The following is a 22720-nucleotide window of genomic DNA, read 5'->3' on the forward strand; positions in this document are numbered from 1 at the left end:
ACAAAATACAAAGAAACTATATGGGACTAAAAATAACTGCGTGCGTGCATGCACGGTTGGGGCAAATTCTGGACCCCAAAGATACAAAAAGACAAAAAAACCCAACTGCCATTTGTGAAGAACCAGGAACAAAAACTGGGTGTTGGGAGCAAAAGCAGGGTACTGCACATGTCCCCTTGCACACAATACCACCTAAGTGGTGGACAAAACACCTAAGCCACCCCTCCACCTAACCCCTGGACACACCCCTACCTTCACCCCATATAAGGAACAAGCTTGCCCTCCTTCAGCAAGCAAGCAAGGGAACCTGTCGTTTGCTCTCCCTCCCCGCTGCTGCAGCAAGGGCCCCAATAAAGCCTTGCCTGAATTTCTTATCTGGCCTCTAGTCAACTTCCATTCATTGGGGAAAGCCAAGAACCCTGGTTGGTATCAAAATGCTGCAGAGATAGGGGTCCACGTGTCCAATAACTGGGTTATCCAGGTGGGGCTGGGAGAGCCCCGGGATGCTGGGGGTCCCGCGAGCCATTCCTGGTTTTCCGGGATGGTGGAGGAGCTCCGAGGAGGAAGGAGGGCGCCCCCTGGCGGCCCCGACGCCGCCGCCACCACGGCTCCCACAATGCTCGCGCAGCCCGGCTTCGGGCTCCAGCGGCGGCGGCTCCAAAATGGCGCAGACGATCTTCGAGGCCCTGGAGGGTGAGCGGCGGCGGGGACTGGGGAGGCGGCTGTTCCGCCTTGCGCCTCCTCCCGCCGCGAACTCGCAGCGCGGGGCCCAGGGCGCGTGGCGCCTGCGGGGCGGAGGGCGCCGGGCCGGAACAGCCAGCGGGGCGGGAGGGCCACGGATGGGAACAGCCGCGGGATCGGAGGTCGGCAGGGGTGGGGGAGCAGTGGGGCCTGAACAGAAGCGGAGTTGAGGCTCAGTGGTGGTTGTGGGGGCATCTCGGGACCGGAACAGCCGCGGGAGCCTAGGCCCGGCGGCGGCTGCGGCGGCGGGTGGGGGGGGGGTAGGGTGGTGCGTTCAACCGGACAGGCACAGCGGGAGAGAGAAGGCCCTGGGAGAGAGCACCGAGAGCGGAACAGCCGTAGACGGCTGGCGCAGCGGGAGGGGAGCCTCGGACCAGAACAGCTGCCGCCGCTAGGGCCCGGGCGGCGCGCGGTTGGGGCTGGGGGGCAGTTTCCTGGAGGGAACAGCCGGGGGATAGTATGCAAGCCAGGACGGGAACCGCGAGGCGAGCATGGCTGCACCGCGGACGCGAGGGCTGGGGAGGGCTGCATCCAGGGGGACCGTGGTGCAGCAGCGGCTGCGGGAGGAGAGGGGCTGAGTGAGGGGTCCTGACCATTGAGAACTTGTATTGAGCGCCAACTGTGTGCCTCGCGCTCTGACATAGTGTCTTCAATTCAGACCAGGAAAGGATCGGCGCCACCTGTGTGCAAGGCCAGGCCTTGGACCGAAACCAGCAAACACGGGGTGACTACTTCGTGCACCATTATGGGGTGCAGAGTATTATAAACCCAGACCAAGAAAGGATGGGTGCCAACGGTGTAGTTGGCCGGGACGCCAAGTTACCAGACCCAAACCAGCAAACACCGCACCGACTGGTTGTCCCATGCTCTGCGAGATCCTAGGATGTGAATGGTCCTCAGGCTCTGGGAATTGTGAGCTTTGGAGACAGGCAAACACTGAGAGCCTCCATGTGCACTTGCTAGGAGTTGGAAAGGAAGCCTCAGAGAATTCAGGGCCATGGCACAGAGTTGATGCTAGGGGGATACAGACCCAAGAATGCTCTTGGAGGGATGAGATGAGTATACACATAATTAGAGTGCAAACTGAAAGTAGGCTGGACTAGTGGTATGTGGCCGAGGCTTTGAGTCCTGCAACTCCCCAGGAGGTCTCAGCTGTGTCTCTTAACATCTTGGAGGATCAGCTCTCTCACCACGAAATGTGTAATCCTCCCCACATCTGGGAAGGTTAAGTTTCAGGAATACTCGTTGGTAAGGGATGTAGAAATTATAGAATTATAGAAAAGGTAAACAGTAAAGATAACCTCAGCTGGTGTTCAGTGCTGTGATGGGTGATGGATGTGGAAGGCCAGGGTCATTGGTGGCTCCCTCTGGGAGGCCAACAGGATGGTGTGAGGCCTGCTTTCTCTCTAGGTTCATGGACTTCCTCAGTGTTTGAGTTTTCACTACAAGAATGTGTTCCTGTATTGAGTGATGAAGAAGGTAAAGGAAAAATCAGTTCCCGGGACTGTGTGATGCGTGCTGGGCTAGGAGAAGGGCAGCAGAACTGTGGGGATCCAGAGGTGACCCAGGCAGTGGGGACTGCATTTGCAAAGCCCTGGTGGGGAGAGAGGTCTAGGATTCACAGAAGTTCATGTGAGCAGCTAGAGATGAGGCTTCTGAACTTTGTCTTGGCATCAGTGTGGAACTAAGAAAGGGTTTCCAGCAGGGGAGCTGCACAAGCTAACGTATGTTTATTATAAAGTTCACCCTGGCTGCTCTGAGAACAGACAGGAGGGGTCAGAGTGGCCGAGGGGAGGTGAGACCACTGCGGCTGTCCTGCTGGGAACTGATGGTGGCCTGGGCTCTGGGGACAGCTGTGGGGATGGAGGAAAAGTGGATCTGAGAGATATTTGGGAGACAGAGTAGGCTAGACTTGCTGAAGGACCGGAAATCAGGGTGTGAAGGGAGATAGGTTAAGGGAAGAATCCCTTAAGGTTAAGGGGTGCCTCAGGGGCTTTAGCTGGGTGGACAGTGGTGCCCTGTTCTTATTGATGAGGATTACTAGGAGAGGAACAAACTTAGGGGTGGGGAATGACACATTTAGTTTGAGTTTTACGTAGACAGTATTTTTTCCAAAGACAATTTCTTTAGAGCAGTTTTAGGTTTGCACAGTTGAGAGGAAGGTACAGAGACTTTCTGTATGCCTTTGATCCTATGCATTCATGACCTCCCCTTTAATCAACATAACTCATCAGAGTGGTACATTTGTTACCAAGGATGAACCTGCATTGACACATCATAACCACGCGAAGTCCATAATTTATGTTAAGTTTCACTCTTGGTGGTGTACATTCTTTGGACAGTTGTATAATGACATATATCCATCATTGTAATATTATTGTACAGAGTATTTTCACTGCCCTAAAAATCCTCTGTGCTCTGCCTATTCATCCCTCCCCCCACCCCCGGCAACCACTAATCTTTTTATTGTCTCCATAGTTTTGACAGGCAGTATTTTTTATTTTATTAAAAGAAAAATAGTCATTGATTTATTTTGGCTGCACCGGGTTTTAGTTGCAGCATGCAGCATCTTAGTTGCAGCATGCATGTGGGATTTAGCTCCCCCGACCAGGGATTGAACCCGGGCCCCCCCGCATTGGGAGCGTGGAGTCCTACCCAGGCTGGACCACCAGGGAAGTGCCAATATATTTTTTAAAATAAATTTATTTATTTTATTTATTTATTTTTGACTGTGTTGGGTCTTCATTGCTGCGTGGGCTTTTTCTCCAGTTGCGGGGAGCGGGGGCTACTCTTCGTTGCGGTGCGCAGGCTTCTCATTGCGGTGGCTTCTCTTGTGGAGCATGAGCTCTAGGCACGCGGGCTTCAGTAGTTGGGGCTCGTGGGCTCTAGAGCGCAGGCTCAGTAGTCGTGGTGCACGGGCTTAGTCGCTCCGCGGCATGTGGGATCTTCTCGGACCAGGGCTCGAACCCGTGTCCCATGCATTGGCAGACGGATTCTTAACCACTGCGCCACCAGGGAAGCCCCCAATATTTTTTTTAAATTAAACTTTTTATTTTGACATACTTTTTTTTCCTGTAGATTCACGTGCAGTTGTAGAAATAATACAGAGAGATTCCATTTATCCTTTACTTAGTTTCCCACAATGTAACATCTTGTAAAACTATCCTATAGTCTTATAACCAGTCGACATACAGAACAGTTCTATCACTACAAGATGTTGCCCTTTTATGGCCCCACCCACCTCCTTCCCCTGCTCCCCATCCCTGACGTCCGCCAACCACACTAATCTGTTCTCCATTTCTAAAATATTATCATTTCAAGAATGTCATGTAGGGCTTCCCTGGTGGCACAGTGGCTGAGAGTCTGCCTGCCAATGCAGGGGACACGGGTTCGAGCCCTGGTCTGGGAAGATCCCACATTAAATGGAGCAATTAGGCCCGTGAGCCACAACTACTGCGCCTGCGCGTCTGGAGCCTGTGCTCCGCAACAAGAGAGGCCGCGACAGTGAGAGGCCCCCGCTCGCCGCAACTAGAGAAAGCCCTCGCACAGAAACGAAGACCCAACACAGCCGAAAATAAATAAATAAATTTATAAAAAAGAATGTTGTGTAATTGGAATCATAAAGTATGTAACCTTAGAGATTGGCTTTTTTCACTCATTGTAATTCCCTGGAGATCCGTCCAAGTTGTTGCTTGTATCAACAGGTTGCTCCTTTTTATTGCTGAGCAGCGCTCCGTGGTATGGATGCACTGTAGTTTGTTTAACTGTTCACCCACTGAAGGACATCTGACTTGTTTCCAGTTTTTTACTATTATGAATAAAAGTGCTATGAACATTCATGTACAGATTTGCACACAAATGCTGACATACAGTTTTGCATTAGATGATAGAAGATTTACTGAAGCTCCTTCTGGAGGAGCATGAACCCCAGGTTTGAAACTCCAGATATTAGGGAGAACTAAATGAGGGCAAGTGAGGATTCTCAGGGAGAGTGTAAGAGGGAGAGGAGAGAGAGCCAGATGAAAGGAAGCCTTCAAAAATAGAAACATTTAGGGGATGGACAGGAGAAGAGAGTAAAGGAGGCTGGGAAAGAGCGAGCAGAGAGGTAGGGGAAGACCCAGGAAGGGTGGCGCCCTGGAGCCCGAGAAGGGAGTGTTTCAAGAAAGAATGTCTGATGCTGCCAGGTGGTCTTTGGTGATTCTGGTGGAATGATGGGGGCTTAAGCCCCACTGGAGTGGCTGAAGGAGGACTGGGAGGTGGGCAGAGGAGATGGAGGGTGTAGCCAACTCTCATCAGATGCTTGATGTTGAAGGGAGGAGAGATGAGAACATGAGTTCGAGGGAGGCCATTCTAGAGAAACCTGAGTGTGTGTAGCCGCTGCTGGGAAAGAGTTGTGGGCACAGTGTGAGATGGGCCAGCTAGCGGAGAACGGCTTCTGAAGGAGCTGGAGGAGGTGGAGAGAAGGGCTGGCCACAGGAGGCACACAACCTGCACTGTGACGGGGAAAGTATGCATTCAGTTTGGCTGCAGGAGCTAATGGTTCTAGTTACCTTTCAGTTAGAAGCTGGGGCAGGTGTCCAGGTGAGAGGTTGGCTGTGAGGACAGAGAGAAGGAGGCGCCCTCTGGGTTATTGGGGAGGGAGGCAGTGTGCCTTGGTGGCCACTCAGATGTGAGGAGGCCTGTCTTCCAGCTGGTGACACGGCTGGACCGTGTACTACTGAGAACCTCAACAGTGACAACTGGTTGGAAAACATGGACGTAGGCAGCTTCTCAAGAGTCCCCCCGACCACAGTCCAGATTACGCTGTTTATTGAGGAACTGAAAAAACAAGCACACATTGGAAAACAAGAGAAGCCCAAGTGCAAACAGATTTGTGGGATTTGTGGGGTGTGGATGGGGAAGACTTAGTAACATGATTTCCAGAGGGCTTGTTGCATTTCGGATTAGATTCAGCCATGAGTAAGAGAGAAGCCCAACCCAGCAGTGGCTTAAACAGGCTAGAAGTTTATTTCTCTCATGTGGGAGTCCAGAAAGAGGCAGTCTAGAGCTGTGACAGTGGCTGTGTTCTACAAGGTGCTCAGAGACCCAGAATCTTTCCAGTCTTTTGCCCTGTAGTGCCCTTGTCCTCATGATCTGGGATGGTGGCTAGAGTTCCCACCATCATCTTCTTGTTCTAGGAAGCAGGATGGAGGATCGGACAGAGAAGGGGGGTCACGTGCCAGGCAGCTTTTAAAAAAACTTCCCCAGAGCTCCCGTTGACCAGAACTTAGACATTCTCTAGCTGCAAGAGTGGCTGGGAGGTGTAATCTTTATTCTGGGGCCATGTTCCCAGCCAAAAATCTTGGGATCTATTGCAATAGAAGTTGGAGAGAAAGCATTTCAGTGCACAGACAGACATTTTTGCCGTGGGGGCCTTGCAATGGGTCTGGCTTGTAAGGGTGAAGTCAGGGCGGGATGCTGGGCCCACCTTCCAGAAAGCCTGCTTTTCTTTCTTCAGGAATGGACAATCAGACTGTCCTAGCTGTCCAGTCACTGTTGGATGGCCAAGGAGCAGTTTCTGATCCAACAGGCCAGAGCGTCAATGCACCCCCTGCTATCCAGCCACTGGGTGAGTATCTGCTCAGGTTCACCAGTGGGAAGGGTAAGTAGCTTCCTGTGAAAACAGGTGGGGCTGATGAGGGGGTGTGGGAGTGAACTGCCCACTGTGGTTCCCAGGTTGTCCTCTCACGTCTGAAGCCTCTCCCCTTCCTCCCAGCCTGGATCTTCAGGCTCAGACTTTTCTCTGCTTAGCTCTGAGGACAGTCTTTTTCAGTCACTTAGTGAATGTGGGGATCATGACAGAGAATGACTAGGAGCCCCGATGCTTAGCAATGCTTGTCCCTTTGACCCAAAGTCATTTCTCAGCTTCCCCTCTATGAGGCTAAGCATGAATCTGTCCAATTTACAGCCCAGGCCCTTGCGACACACAGAGGGCAACGAACTTCCTTTAGAGCCTGTGTGAGTCTAGGTGTTCATCCATTCATTCTGCAAAGATTTTTGAGTACTTGGGAACCATGCTGGGGACAGAGAGACACACACCTGAGTTTGAATCCTTGTTCACATAGTTTGGCTCTGTGACCTTGGGCAAGTGAGTTAACCTCTCTGTGCCCTCAGTTTCCACATCTGTAAAATGGGGATAATAGTCCTACCTCATAGGAATCTTGTGAGGGTACTTGGGATTCGGTTTTAGCTGTTATAAATAAGAAATGCAAGTTTCTTGTAGTTTGTACAAGATTAAAGTTTATTTCTTTGTTGCGTAAGTCCTGATGACTCAGACCCCTTCTTTCATATGGCTCTGCTGCTCTCATCATGCGGTCCAAGATGGCTGCTCCAACCTCCCACTTTCACTTCCACACTCCAGCCAACAGGAAGGGAATAAAGAAGGAAGTAGAAGTCATACCCCTTCCTTTTAGGAGGAAGTTGTGTAGACAGTATACTTCTCTTCTCCTATTGGTCAGAATTCAGTCACATGACATGTCTAGCTGCAAAAAAGTCTGGGAAATATGGTCTTTAACTAGATGGCCGTGTTTCTCACTAAAATTTGTATTACATTTTAAGAAGGAAGAGTGAATATTGAATGACAATTAGACATTTCTGCCACAACATATCAAGAGCTTGGCACAGTGCATGACCTGTGGTGGGCCTTCAATAATGGATGGTGTTACTGTAGCTGATCATTGATTTAGTTTCTCATGCATTCAGCAGACATCCACTGAAGGCCTCCTATGTGCCCAGAAAATATTTTAGTTATGGTGATAAATAAGAGATATTTCCTTCCCTTAGGAAATATGGTGGTGATGGGAAAAATGTGATAAGAGAGGCTTGCCCAGAGGAAGGAACTGTGAACACTGCTTGAGGAGGGCTTCCTGGAGGAAGTGACATCTGAGCTGAACCTTGCAGAATGAGTTGTTCTGAGAGAGGCAGCTTGGCAGGGAGGACAGGGGATGCAAGGGCACTGAGGAGTGTGATCATGCAGCCCATTTGGGGACTGGTGAATAAATTTAGGCAGGATAAAGATTCTGAATGTCTCAACTTTTGAAGCGAACCCACCTTACGATTTCCTGATTTCTAATTTTTTGATTCCTGGGCGAACCTGGCTGGATATTCCTTCAGGTGCCAGCATGGTTTGAAAGCTCGTAGGAAGCACAGAGTTGATGCTTGACCCTCACGCGTTGAGTCATGGAATGCCGTTACTTTGCCTTTCTCATGGTCCAGCCACGGGCCTCCCGTTTCTCTCTGTGATGCCCCCTCCTTTTTTCTTGCTTTTTTTCGTTATTTCCCTCCCTCTGCTGCTCTGTGGGCATGACCCCTAGATGATGAGGACGTCTTTCTCTGCGGGAAGTGTAAGAAGCAGTTCAACTCACTGCCGGCGTTTATGACCCACAAGCGGGAACAGTGCCAGGGGAGTGCCCCACCCCTGGCCACAGTCTCCCTGGCTACCAACAGCATCTACACACCTTCGGCAGCACCCACAGCAGTCCAGCAGGCCCCGCCTCCTGCCAATCGCCAGGTATTTATCCATTCGTTTGTTCATTTATCTAGTCAAGTCTTTTTTGAGCACCCACTGTGTGTCAGGCACTGTGTGGGCACTGGGGGTACAGGGGTGGACAAACAGACCAGGTCACTGCCTTCATGGCATTGAGTGAGATAGATAGTACCCAAACAGATGTGTAGAGATGTACTTTTCCCAGGATAAGTGCAGAGAGATAAGGGATGTCAAGACAGGGATGGGAGCTTTTGCCCTTTTGTATGTGGGGCTCTGGGACGAGCTCTGTGAAGAGGTGACATTTGTGCAGAGACCTAGGGAGGTGAGAAATAGTCATGAAGCTACTTTGGGGAAGAGTATTCCAGGGGGCCGGATCAGCAAGTGCAAAGGTCCTGAGGCGGAAGCATGCTGGCTTTATTCCAGGAACAGCAAGGAGGTGAGAGTGGCTAGAGCTGAGTGAGTGAGTGAGGAGGGTGAGAGGTGATAAGGTCAGAGAGGCAATAGGGGGATCCTGGCAAATCGTGTCGGTCTGTGGGCTTTTACTCTGCATGAGATGGGAACCATTGGAGGGTTTTGAGCAGAAGAGGGATATAGTCTGATTTACACTTTAACTAGGTCACTGTAGCTGCTGTAGGCAGTAGATTTTGATGGGAGTCGAGAGAAATCCAGGAGCCTGATTAGGGTGCTACTGTACAAATCCAGGCAGTGGGTAGTGGTGGCTTGACCAGGATAGTGGCAGTGGAGGTGGAGAGAAGGGGTGAGATTTTCAAAATATTTAGAAGGTGGAGCTGACAGAGCTTGTGGATGGATTGGATGTAGGGTGTGAGCTTAAGAGGAGTCAAGGATGACTAGAGTTGGAGTTGCCATTAACCGGAGTGGGGAAAACAACAAGGAGAAGGTTTGTGTGTGTGGGGGGGTATCAGGAGTTCAGCTGCTCATGTTGAATTTGAGATGCCCATTGGACCTTTAAGTGGAGGCAGTGAAGATGCAGACAGATACACAAGTCTGGAGGTCACAGGGCAGGCTGTGGGTATCTGGAGAAGCTTTCAGAGTTCTCAGTCAGGAACACAGTTCTGGAGCAAAGACACTGTGGGTGGGAGCTCAGAGGGATTAAAGACTCCTCTAGGGAGGGTGGGAGGAAGGGAGATGCAAGAGGGAAGAGATATGGGAACATATGTATATGTATAACTGATTCACTTTGTTATAAAGCAGAAACTAACACATCATTGTAAAGCAATTATACCCCAATAAAGATGTTTTAAAAAAAAAAAAAATAGGGGGCTGGGCATGTCCCAGGTTGCCAGGTCACGGGGTCAGGTTTCCCTCTGGCTTCCTCTTGTCTCCTTATTCCTCTAAAACATTATCTTCACCCATTGTATAGACATAATTCCTGCCATCAAGATAAAAGTGTTCACCTCCAGATCCATAGGACATGTACATTTTCAAGTTACCATAGACATCTTCTAACACAGAACAGTCGTTTTCTCACTCCTTGATTATGAGTTTTGTTAGTAGAAAATGTTCCTTCTCCCCCCACTCCCTTTTTTTTTTTTTTTTTTCAGTAGGAGAGAGGAAAATTCTTCCAGTCCTGGGCAAGGAAAAAACTTTAGAACACAATCCGTTGTTAATGGGCAGACACGAATCCCTCTGCCTAAGTGAGTTGGATGGACGTGAAAATGATTTCCCATTTTTTTTTTTTTTTTGTGGTACGCGGGCCTCTCACCGTTGTGGCCTCTCCTGTTGCGGAGCACAGGCTCCGGAAGCGCAGGCTCAGCAGCCATGGCTCACGGGCCCAGCCGCTCCGCGGCATGTGGGATCTTCCCGGACCGGGGCACGAATCCGTGTCCCCTGCATCGGCAGGCGGACTCTCAACCACTGCGCCACCAGGGAAGCCCTGATTTCCCATTTTTTGTCTCAGCCTAATGCATGTGACATTGTAAAAATACATGTCACTGCCTTTCCTGGCCATGACATGGGGTGTGTCCCTAAACTGCCTGGGTTGTCCTTGCTTGGTTGAGGGCAAGGACATCCTGTTTGAGCAGGGACTCTGGGTTCAGGGGCCCAGTTGCTGCTGTCCCCAGGGGTCCTCCAGACAGATGACTTAGGAAGATGCCAGGAAAGAAAGGCAACAAATAAACAAAGCAAAACACGCTTTACATCTGCTGACAGGAATAGTCACTGCATGTTTGACACCCTCTTGTAAGGTCTGCCTTTCATCCTTGCTGTTAACCTGAGAGCATATAATTATACTTTCACATACTTACTTAAGTACGCACAGGAATTACATAGTAGTATCGTTTTAGATTTTTAAAGATGAGGATGTATAATGTACATGTTATTGTATAATTTGATTTTCCATGCAATACCTCTTACTTGCTCTCTGTAGTATTCTATTCATGACTATATTGTATTTTTTGATCTATTCTCCTACTGATGGACATCAAGGTTATTTCCAGTTTTTCACTATTAGAAACAAGGCTGTGCAGAGTACTCTTTTTCTGTGGACTCCCTGTGGACAGGTGTGAGTGTTTCTCTAGGACAGAGGCCCAGAAGGATTGTTGCTGGGTCACAGGGTATATGCCTTACATGGAGGTGTGACTTATTCTCCTCGTTTGATAGACGAGGGAATGGAGGTTGAGAGAGGTGGAGTGACTTTCCCAGGGTCACATGGCAGGGAGCAGTAGCAGAAGTGGAAATAGAATCCAGGTCTGTGGGACTCCAGAGCCCAGATCTTTTGCATCATGCCATCTGCTTCCTTCCACAGTCTCAGGCGTGTTCTTTCTCTCCCTTCCTCTCCCTTCCTCTCTGTCTCTCTCTCTCTCTCTCTCACTGTCCAGATCTCCACGTACATTACCGTGCCCCCATCCCCACTGATCCAGACCCTGGTGCAGGGGAACATCTTGGTAAGCGATGACGTGCTCATGTCTGCCATGTCGGCCTTCACGTCCCTGGACCAGCCCATGCCCCAGGGCCCCCCGCCTGTGCAGGTAAGAAGGTGGCCAGTTTCTCACGGGATCTTGATTCTAGGCCTGCATGTTGACTCCTGCAGATTCAGAATCTTGTAGAGAGAAGGGGGCTTGGCCCCAACTCTCCCTCAAGCTAAGGAGGCCTGTCAGCTTCCCCTTGGCCAGCCCTGCTGTGGGTGGGGAAGCTGCCGCATTCAGCTGGGACCCAGAACATGACTTTGGGGTTTCATAGCCACAGTCCAGTTGTTTTGACTCCTATTTTTATTCTTAACAGAAGTGTTCCATGTGCATTAGAAAAACACTAGAAAGTACACAATAGAAAAGTAAAAAAAAAAATTTTTTTTTTTTTAAATTATTCTCAACTGGAAAGTAGAGAGACATGGCAACTGACTGAATTTACAATTCTTGGCTGGATCCTGTATTGGGTGGGGTGTGGGGGAAGCGGTAAAGGCCTTATTGGGACACTTGGGGAGATTAGAATTTGGAGGAATCTGAATATTTTATTTTATTTATTAAAAAAAATATTTATTTGGTTGTGCTGGGTCTTTAGTTGCGGCAGGTGGGCTCCTTAGTTGAGGCTCACCAGCTCCTTAGTTGAAGCTCATGGGCTCCTAAATTGTGGCAGGAGGGCTCCTTAGTTGTGGCATGTGAACTCTTAGTTGTGGCATGCATGTGGGATCTAGTTCCCTGACCAGGGATTGAACCCAGGCATCCTGCCCTGGGAGCACAGAGTCTTAACCACTGCGCCACCAGGGAAGTCCCGGAATCTGAATATTTTAGATAATAGTATTATATCAATATTCAATTTCCCGTGTATGATCATTGAATTGTGGTTATATAGGAGAATGCCCTTGTTCTTAGGAGATGCATCTGAGTACAGTTTTAAGGAATAAAGTGTCGTGATGTCTGTAACTAACTTTCAAGTGGCTTGACAAAGCACAAATATGTATATGTGTGTGTACACACACACACACAGACATTGCAGCTGTAGCAAAATGGTAGCAACTGATGAATTAGATGAAGTATAAAGACTGTTCATTGTATTCTTTTTGCAACCTTTCTGTAGGTTTGAAACTTTACAGAATTAAAATTGGGAAATCAGGGAATTCCTTGGTGGTCCAGTGGTTAGGACTCCACGTTTCTACTGCCTAGGGCCCGGGTTCAATCCCTGGTTGGGGAACTAAAGTCCCACAAGCCAGACGGTGCTGCCAAAAAAAAAAAAAGAAAAAATTGGGAAATCAGTCAATCAGTCAATCACCCTTACTCTCTCTACCCAAAGAAAACACTGCCAAAATTTTGGTGTCTGGCTTTCCTGACCTTCGAATGCACATAGAGGGACTTCACTGGCGTTCCAGTGGATAAGACTCCACGCTCCCAATGTAGGGGGCCCAGGTTTGATTCCTGGTCAGGGAACTAGATCCCACATGCATGCTGCAACTAAGAGTTCGCATGTCGGGATTCTCTGGTGGTGCAGTGGTTAAGAATCCGCCTGCCAATGCAGGGGACGTGGGTATGAGCCCTGGTCTGGGAAGATCCCACATGCCTCGGAGCAACTAAGCCTGTGCACCACAACTCCTGAATCCCGTGCGCCCTAGAGCCAGTGCTCTGCAACAAGAGAAGCCACCCCAATGAGAAGCCTGTGCACCACAATGAAGAGTGACCCCCACTCGCCGCAACTAGAGAAAGCCCGCGTGCAGCAGTGAAGACCCAATGCAGTCAAGAATAAACAAACAAACAAATAAATAAATAAAAGTGTTCGCGTGCCACAGCTAAGGAGCCCATGTGCTGCAACTAAGGAGCTGGCAACCCACAACTAAGAAGCCCTCGAGCTGCAACTAAGAAACTTGCCTGCTGCAACTAAGGAGCCCGCCTGCCACAACTAAGACAGTGCAACCAAATAAATAAATATTTAAAAGAAAAGAAAAGAAAAGACTCAGATGTGTATGTTTTAAATATATTTATTTAAAAAGCTATTTCTGGGACTTCCCTGGTAGTGCAGGGGTTAAGAATCTGCCTGACAATGCAGGGGACATGGGTTCGAGCCCTGGTCCGGGAAGATCCCACATGCTGTGGAGCAACTAAACCCGTATGCCACAGCTACTGAGCCTGCTCTCTAGAGCCTGCAAGCTACAACTACTGAGCCCGTGTGCCACAACTACTGAAGCCTGTGCGCCTAGAGCCCATGCTCTGCAACAAGAGAAGCCACTGCAATGAGAAGCCCGCGCACCACAATGAAGAGTAGCCCCTGCTCACCACAACTAGAGAAAACCTGTGCGCAGCAACAAAGACCCAATGCAGCCAGAAAAAAAAAAAAAAGCTATTTCTGGGCTTCCCTGGTGGTGCAGTGGTTAAGGATCTGCCTAGCCAATGCAGGGGACACAGGTTTGAGCCCTGGTCCGGGAAGATTCCACATGCTGTGGATCAACTAAGCCCATGCGCCACAACTGCAGAGCCTGCGCCCTAGAGCCTGTGAGCCACAACTACTGAGCCCGTGTGCCACAACTACTGAGCCCACGCACCTAGATCCCATGCTCCACAACAAGAGAAGCCACTGCAATGAGAAGCCCGTGCACTGCAACGAAAAGCGGCCCCCACTTGCCGCAACTAGAGAAAGCCCGTGCACAGCAACAAAAGACCCAAACGAGGCCAAAAATAAAAATTAAATTTAAAAAAATACGTACATATCTATATATATACACACATCTATATAAATGGGTCAGGCTATATGCACTGTTGTGGAACTTGCTTTTCTTACTTTGCCTTTTGTATAACATCATTCTCTTTCTGTGCCTACAACCCTACATCAGTATTCCCAAAGTGTTCCTTAGAACAGTGGCTCCTTGGGATTTTCCAATAGAAAAAGGATCCCTGGTCAAAGCAGGCTGTGAGGGCGGCATTCTTCCTCTTCCCTTGCACTGTCCCTGGGTTCTTCCTGCAGTAAAGGAATACTTTTGATTTTGTCACCCCCAATTTTTCTCTAGACATATATGACTATGGAACCCAAGGAACAGCAATTAAGAGAGACACCCTTTAATGAAATATTGATCAGCACCATCACTTTTTTTAATTTTTATTTTTGTGGTATGCAGGCCTCTCACTGTTGTGGCCTCTCCCGTTGCAGAGCACAGGCTCCGGACGTGCAGGCTCAGTGGCCATGGCTCACGGGTGCAGCCGCTCTGCGGCATGTGGTATCCTCCCGGACCGGGGCACGAACCCATGTCCCCTGCATCGGCAGGCGGACTCTCAACCACTGCGCCACCAGGGAAGCCCAGCACCATCACTTTAACAACCACAAAGGGTTCTGTTCCATTCCATGTGGATGGACCATCCTCTGTTTAGCCAGGCTTCCATGGAAGGACATTTAGGTCGTTGCCATTTTTTGCTGTTATAAAAACTACTGGAATACCATCCACGTATGGTTATCTTTGCCCACCTGCCTGGTTATTTTTGTAGAAAAAATAATTATTTTTGTAGAATCAATTTCTAGAAGTCATTGGCTGTGTTTTGGGGATCCATGCCACCAGCACATTTGGTGACTCTCTAGAAAGACTCCCAGAACTCAGGATGGTTGTGCTCATGGCTGTGGTTTATTAGGTAAAAGGATACACAGCAGGATCAGCAAGGGAAAAAGACCCAGCAGCTGAAGTCTGGAGAAAATTAACATTCTTCCAAGTCTCCAAAGTGTTCTCTCTCAGGGAAGTGGCGGGGCTGCATACAGCATGCATCTTCCTTCAGCAGAAAAGAGCGGCAACACGTGCACAGTGTTTCTGCCAGGGAAGCACACCTACGACTCTAAGGCCAGGGCTTTCATTGGGGATCGGTCACGCAGGCACCCAACCACAAACAAAAATTCCAGACCCCCATGTGGGAAGGAGAGGTTCACCATCAATCACACTGTTTGTGCGAACAGTCTAGCTGGGTTGTTGTAGGGTCAGTGCCCAGGTGGGCAAAATAGCCTTATCGACATAGGAAACCTTCTGCAAGGCACGTTCTCAAATGCCACTTCAGAGTCAGTCTCTCAAGGAAGCCCTTCTAAAGACAACAACATTAGGCCTGCTCTGTGAGCTCATTTCTTCACAAGCTGGGCCATTTTTGCTGACTGTCATGGAGAAAAGGGATAGCAACGCCAGACTGATGGCTCCTCGAACTCTCCCATGACTTTGTTTCCATGCCCTCTCTCAGCCCCGTCCTCTGAGCTGCCTATGAGTGGCTGTTCTTTCCACATGGCTGGCTAAGGCAAATGTCCTTCCCCACTGATAAATCAGACAGCTGGTATCAAGAGGCTGTGACACTTTAATTTTCTCTTCTGATTTCAGAGTAGCCTGAACATGCATTCCGCGCCGAGCTACCTCACCCAGCCTCCACCTCCTCCTCCACCCCCTCCACCACTGCCTCCACCTCCACCCCCCCAGCCTCCACCACCCCCATCCCAGAGCCTGGGTCCCCCCGGGCGTCCCAACCCCGGCGGGAATGGCGTGGTGGAGGTGTATAGTGCCACAGCACCCCTGACTGGGAGTGGAACGGTGGAGATCCAGGCATTGGGAATGCAGCCCTACCCACCCTTGGAGGTGAGCAGACGCTGGGGCTTGGGGTGAAGGGGGAGAAACTGGTCATGGTCATCATGGGTAACCTGAACCTTTTCTGAACACCAGCTGTGTGCCAGACACTGCTAGAGATACCGTGGAGGGCAAAACCAGATCGAGCCATTACACGTGTAAATGTAAAATGCAAACCACGAGAAACTGGAATGAAGTAGAGGTTGTAGCAGAAATACAAGCTGCCCTCAGGGAATGCTCAGGACAGTCAAGAGAATACCTGCCTTTTGGGGAAAGGATTCCAAAAAATTACATATGTGAGTGTCTCATATTTTTTAACAAGCTAGGTGTATTGGTTAGCTATAGCCTTGTAAGAAATATCCACCAAACCTCAGTGGTATATAGGATAAAGTGTTTATTCTTCTCACGTCTGCGGTGCTCAGCTTGGCAACTGCTGATCTTGGCTGGGTTCTCCCACATGTCTGGAGGTTGGCTGGATCTGCTGTTCTAGAACGGCCCGGTGTGGGATAAGTCTGGTGGGGTGACCCGGCTCTGCTGCATGCATCTTTCATTCTCCAGCAGTTTAGCCAGGCCTGTTCTCACCACAGTGGTGGACGTGCAGTAATGCAGGCAGAAATGCTCAAGACTTCTTGAGGATTAGGCTTGTAGGTGATACAGTGTCACTTCCGTTGGTCAAAGCAGGTCACAAGGCCAGCTTAGATTTAAGAAGTAAGGAAATAGGTGCCACCTCTTGATGGGAAAAGCTGCAAGTCACACTGTAAAGGGCCTGGCTACTAGAAGAGGTGAAGAATTGAGGCCATTCAGTCAGTGTACAGGCATACCTTGTTTTATTGCACTTTGTAGATATTGTGCTTTTCTTTTTACAAATTGAAGGTCTGTGGCAACCCTGTGTCAAGCAAGTCTATCAGTGCCATTTTTCCAACAGCATTTGCTCACTCCATGTCTCTGTGTCACATTTTGGTAATCCTTGCAATATTTCAACCTTTTTCATTATTATTATATTTGTCATGGTGATCTGTGATCTTTGATGTTATTACTATGACTCGCTGAAGGCATGGGTGATGGTTAGCATTTTTTAGCGATAAAGTCAAAAATTTTTTTAAATTAAGGTATATATATATATTTTTTAGATATAATGCTGTTGCATACTTAACAGGTCACAGGATAGTGTAAGCATAACTTTTATATGCACTGGGAAATCAAAATTTTTGTGTGACTTGCTTTATTGCGATATTCGCTTTATTGCAGTGGTCTGTAACTGAACCCACGATAACTCCGAGGTGTGCCTGTTGCATATGTACCATATTAATTCCCGGCTAAAGAGCTCTGAGCTACAAGCAGTCTACTCTCAAGGCACTAAGAGTTCAGAACCATGCCAGACGCCAGTGCTGGGGGGCATGGTTATGATAGAAAGAGACTACCTGCACTTGAGGTCGCATTATCTCAGACTCACTCTAGAATCCAGCCATATAGACATTCCATGTAAGGTAGCATTTATATGGAAAGAGAACTAGACCAGTGGGAAAATTCCTCCACCAGCCATGTGATGTTATAAGAGCCTGCAGGGGGATTTTCCCTAGCCTGGGAGAATAATGCAAAAGGACCTTGTTCAATTAAAAAAAAAAAAATTAAGTCAGTGAGATGCTGAGAGGACGATGGTGGTCTCATAGGCAGAGGGGGCCGGCATAGGGGTAGCTGCCATTGTTTATTTTCCATGTAGACGAGGGTGCTCTTTGAGGACAGAGCCTGAGTCTTTTTTTTTTTTTTTTTGTGCGGTATGCGGGCCTCTCACTGTTGTGGCCTCTCCCGTTGCGGAGCACAGGCTCCGGACGCGCAGGCTCAGCAGCCATGGCTCACAGGCCCAGCCGCTCCACGGCATGTGGGATCTTCCCGGACCGGGGCACGAACCCGTGTCCCCTGCATCGGCAGGTGGACTGTCAACCACTGCGCCACCAGGGAAACCCCCTGAGTCATCTTTGATTTTGCATCCTTAGCACCTGGCAGAGTGCCTGGCCTGTGGTACACCTACAGTAGGTATCTGAAATAGGGTCCTCTGACCTCAGTTTCCTTTCCTCTAGAATGGGAACTCCCCTTGCAGAGCTGCGAGGATAATGAGAACTAACCCAGTGGCAGTCATGTAATTGCTCAGTAATGACTTGAACGATGAGTGAATTCATTCACTGTGACAAATATTTATTGAGTTGCATATTGGTCAGGAAAATTGAAACCACTCTAGGTATTTCTGGCAAAGGGATTTAATACAGGAAATTGGGTGCTTACAAAGCTGATGAAGGGCTGGAGGAGCAAAAGTCAGGGTTGTTGAGCACCACTCATTTTCAGGGTCGCTGGTGTTCCTTGGCCCTTAGAACCAGGACACTGCTGCTGTACCCAGAGGTGAGGAAACTGTAGGATTCTGTTGCTGAGGTTCCAGCTGCGCTGCTGCCCTTGGGGCTAGTGGTCAGGAGGGGAATGTAGGGTTCAGCCAGCCACTCCGAAACTCATGACTGCAAACCCACCTATCTCCCAGCACAGCTGCCGGAGAAGAATGGTTTCTACCTCCCTTCTGCCTTCCAAATCTCACGCAGATGCTTCTCATGGGCAGAACTTAATCTGTGTTCAGAACTGTGCTGGCAAGGATGCTTGGGAATGTGGTTCCCAGCTTCCCACCTTTACATTTCAGGAGAGAGCATGGGCAGGTGTAGGAATGGTTCCAAGGCCCGACAGACAAGACCCGGCAGAAGCACCTACTGGTGCCATATTAGATGCCCAATACGTACGTAAATGAATTCATTCATTCAACAAATATCTATTGAGTCCCCACCCTGTGCCAAGCATTGCTCTAGGCCTGGGAATAGAGGAAGAAACAAAAGCAAAGCAAAAGTCCCTGCCTTCACGAAACTAGGCAGACAATAGACAAGATAAGTAAGTAAAATGTACAATTTATTAGATAATGATATATCTAAGGAGAAAAATAAAGCGGAGAAGGATAGGAAATGGAATTTTGGATAGGCTAGCCCAGGAAGACCAATGAATGCTGAATAGATGAGTGAGTAGATGAATTCCTCACACCCCAGCGTCATGATGTAAGCTTAGAGGTCACTGAGTTTGGGTGGCTCAGAATTCATTTGGTAATTTTCTTGTGGCTTCAGTGTCAATTCTTGGCCGAGGGATGTGTGCTGGTGTGGCATCAGGTGGAGTCGGTTAAGAAGTGGAGTTGCTGGTGAGGGCATAGACCCTTCTGACTTCCTAGTTCTCCTGTGCAAGCAAACTACTACTACTACTAATAATGGCAATCACAACAGCTAATGTTGATTGGGTGCTTACTATATGCCAGGCACTGTTTTAAGCTCCTTACTTGTTAACTCGTTTAATCCTCATAACCCCGTGAGAGGGGTGCTATGATTAGCCCCATTTTACAGATGTGGAAGCTGAGACAGAAGTTTAAAAGACTTGCCCAAGGTCAGTTAAATGTTAAGTGGCAGAGTCAGGATTTGAACCCAGGCAGCCTGGTTCCAAAGCTCCTTGTAGCCTGCTGGCATCATGAAGTTCTAAGGGGTCTTGGAAGTGACTGGGGTGACTGAGCAAGGTGGAAGAGTTAGGATGGTGATGTAGATTGGGGGTGGCTAAGATAAGCCAGGGACACAGTGAGGGTCCCACTGGCTGGGGCAGGTCTTCTCCTCCCTTCCCAGGGCACTCTCCCTGACTGTTCTGTACTTATAGGTGCCAAACCAGTGTGTGGAGGCTCCAGTATACCCCACCCCCCAGGTGTACAGCCCCGGCAAACAAGGATTCAAACCGAAAGGACCAAACCCTGCTGCCCCCATGACCAGCGCCACCAGGGGCGCAGTGGCCACCTTTGACTCCCCACCATCGCTGAAGACCCGACGGACCAAAGGTTCCAGTGGACTCCCAGAAGGTGGGCCCACAGCCTGCCATGGCATCTTTCCTCAGCGTGGGCCTATCCACAGGCTGCTTAGTTCCAGTCTTCCCTTTTGTGATAGTTAGGATTAAGTTTGGTTGCATGTAATGGAAAATCCAAAATAAGAGTGACTTCAAAATGATACAATTTTGTTGTTCTGTGCAAACTAAGTCCAGAGGCAGGCAATCTGGAGATCGTGTGCCTATATAATTACCATGTACCCACATTTCTTCTATCTTTCTGCTCTGCCATCCCTAGAACATGGGTTTTGTTCTCAGGGTGCCTCATCATGTAAAATGGCTGCTGGAGATCCAGTCATCAATTTCATATTCCAGGAAGTAAGAAGGATAAAAGAGGCATCTCCCACTCCCAGACGTTCTGCATGATGCTTTTGCTTACATCTCATTGGTCAACACTTAGTCACTTGACCATATCTAGTTGCAAAGGAAGCTGGGAAATGTCTCTTTTGCTAGGAACATTGATGTTCCCATTATGTTGGGGATTTATGAAGAAAGAAGAAGGGGTGAGTGGTTAATAGGCAGACAAGCAGTGATGTCTGCCACCCCTTTGGAGATGGTAAGCATGGGGTTAGGGGCAATGTCAAAAAGTGGTGGTAGTGGGGAAAGGCAGAGGAATTCAGAATTTTTCAGGGGGTTTCAGTCAACCTTCCTTCCTTTCACAAACGTGTTGAGCATCTGTGTGCTAGGCTTGGTGTCAAAAACTGGAAATCTAGGGACTTGCCTGGTGGTCCCGTGGCTAAGACTCCACACTCCCAATGCAGGGGGACTGGGTTCCACCCCTGCTCAGGGAACTAGATCCCACATGTCACAACTACGAGCTCGCATTCTGCACCTAAAGATCCCAAATGCCACAAAGAAGATCCCGCATGCCACACCTAAGACCTGGTGCAGCCAAGTAAATAAATAAATATTAAAACAAACAAACTGGAAATCTAGCATCTTGGGTCATGATTTCCTTACCCTTAATTATTCACAGTGTAATGGGAGAGACAGGGAATAAATAAATATTTATGGGTCACCCTAGGAAGGAGATTAACAGAGTACTATGAGAGTACTGGGGAGAGGCTGGAAAATGATGCTGCCTATATGTCTGGGATGAGAAGGAAACAGTCTTGTGACTATCTGAGGGACAAGCATTTTAGGGAAGGGGGAACAGCAGGTGCAAAGGCCCTGAGGTGGGACCATGTTTAAAGTCTTTCAAGGTTAGCAAGGAGTCCGCTGCAGCTGGATGGTAAGAATGATGAGGTTGGAAGGAAGTAGAGGATGCAGAGCCCCATAGGCCACAGCAGAGAGGTTGAATTTTATCCTAGGGCAGAAGGGAGCCTTTGAGGGGTTTGCGCTACTCTCCCAGCCAGAGCGTGTCCTGGGCTTTTCTCCCCCAGGCACTGTGAGAGACTCACCTGTGCTTCTTCCCCTGCCTGTCCATGGGTGTAGACCTCCCAGGGTCTGAGCTGTCTGGCCCCAAGTCCAGGGGGTAGAGTGGCTGGAAGCTGCCCTTGGCACCTTCAGTTCTGTCCTCAGGCTCACCATCCCCTTCTTCCCTCTTTGTCTTTTTTTTTTTGTCAGCTGCAGGGAAGCCAAAGGCTCAGAAACTCAAGTGCTCGTATTGTGACAAGTCATTCACCAAAAACTTCGACCTGCAGCAGCACATCCGAAGGTACCCAGGCACGGTGTGGCAGGCGTTTCCTGGGGGGAGGTAGGCTGAGGGATTCACATGGAAGCAATGCTCCTTTCTCAGCCCCTTGGTCTGGGTGGTGACCAAGACCCCATCTGGTCTGTCATGTTTCTCAGACCTTCAGTCCAGCTCAGGATGATTTTTCCCTTTTCTTTCTCAGGAGCAGTGGGAAGGATCTGTGGGGCCTTCCTGCTGTGATGGGGAAGGTCCAAGTGGGCTGAGGTGGGGGAGGAATTTACTTGAATGGACAGGGGCTTTGTGGGTGGGAGGCGTGCCTCAGTCTCACTTCTGCAGAAAGGGCTGACCTCGAGGACAGCCATGCTGTGTGAATATGCCTCTGCAAGCTCTCTGCTCACTAACCTTGACACCCCTTGTCCCAAGAACCTGCAAGGAGCCCCTCTGGGCCTCAGGTTTTCCATTGTGAAGTGGAGGGGTGGACTTGTTCAGTGTTTCCCACAGAGTGGCACATTGGGACATGAGATGATTTTAGGTGGTTTATGGATATTGGTGTTGAAAAGACTTGAAAGACATAGTGAGAAAATTATTTTTTCAATTTCTTTCAGGCAAAGGAGAAAGCCTCAGTTTGGTGTAGTTTGTCTTTAATGCCTCTCACGTACTTGTTCATCTTTTATAACAGAGAGAGAGAGAGCCTGAGATTCCAACCATGGCATGCAGCAGCTTCTCTCTAGACCAGGGTCTACCAGCCTATTGAGATGTTTTAGATCCCATCATGCTTTTCTCTGGGGGCTGCCTGGGGCTTGGTAGAATGTTTAGCAGCATCCCTGACCTCTAACCATTAGATGCCAGTAGCACCCCTCACTCCTCAGCTGTGACAACCAAAAATGTCTCCAAACATTGCCAAATGTCCCCGGGAGAGCAAAGTCAATCTCTCTTGAGAACCACTGGTCTACACTAGTGTGTGTCAATAGAACTTTCTGCAAAGAAGGAAAGGTCCCAATAGCCGCTGTCCATAGGGTAGCCAGTAAGCATATGGCTACTGAGTACTTGAAATGTAGCTAATATGACTGAGAAACTGAGTTTTTAACTTTATTTTATTTTAATAAGTTTAAATAATGCCATGTGGTTTGTGTCTATCTTACTGGATGGTGCACCTATAGATCTTAATAATATTGTTTTATAAATAATTGCATTTTTTTTGTTACTTTGTATTTATAAGTGGTTTTCCATATATAATAACAACAGGAAACTTCATTTTAAATTATTAAGTTTTTAAAAAGTACATTGATTTGAAGGAAAATGTTAAATAATGGTACAAGTGCTGTGCTGTGACAGCTAGGATGTCTTCTCCTTCAAAAAC

At 48.8% G+C, this 22720-nt stretch overlaps 1 protein-coding gene across 1 annotated transcript in view; it reads left to right on the forward strand.

The window, feature by feature from the left end:
- Positions 1 to 620: 620 nt before the first annotated feature.
- The window catches only part of ZNF341 (zinc finger protein 341), a 41948-nt gene continuing 19848 nt past the window's right edge, over positions 621 to 22720 (forward strand). Inside the window, exons 1-7 of the mRNA XM_082671707.1 lie at positions 621 to 693; positions 6239 to 6349; positions 8094 to 8290; positions 11104 to 11253; positions 15549 to 15800; positions 19509 to 19704; positions 21294 to 21384. Of these exons, the coding sequence (XP_082527833.1) occupies positions 663 to 693; positions 6239 to 6349; positions 8094 to 8290; positions 11104 to 11253; positions 15549 to 15800; positions 19509 to 19704; positions 21294 to 21384 (1028 nt within the window). The 5' untranslated portion in view covers positions 621 to 662. The remainder of the gene's footprint in view (positions 694 to 6238; positions 6350 to 8093; positions 8291 to 11103; positions 11254 to 15548; positions 15801 to 19508; positions 19705 to 21293; positions 21385 to 22720) is intronic.

The sequence above is a fragment of the Grampus griseus genome, assembly GCF_964374135.1.
Source record: "Grampus griseus genome assembly, chromosome: 14".
Classification (NCBI taxonomy): Eukaryota; Metazoa; Chordata; class Mammalia; order Artiodactyla; family Delphinidae; genus Grampus; species Grampus griseus.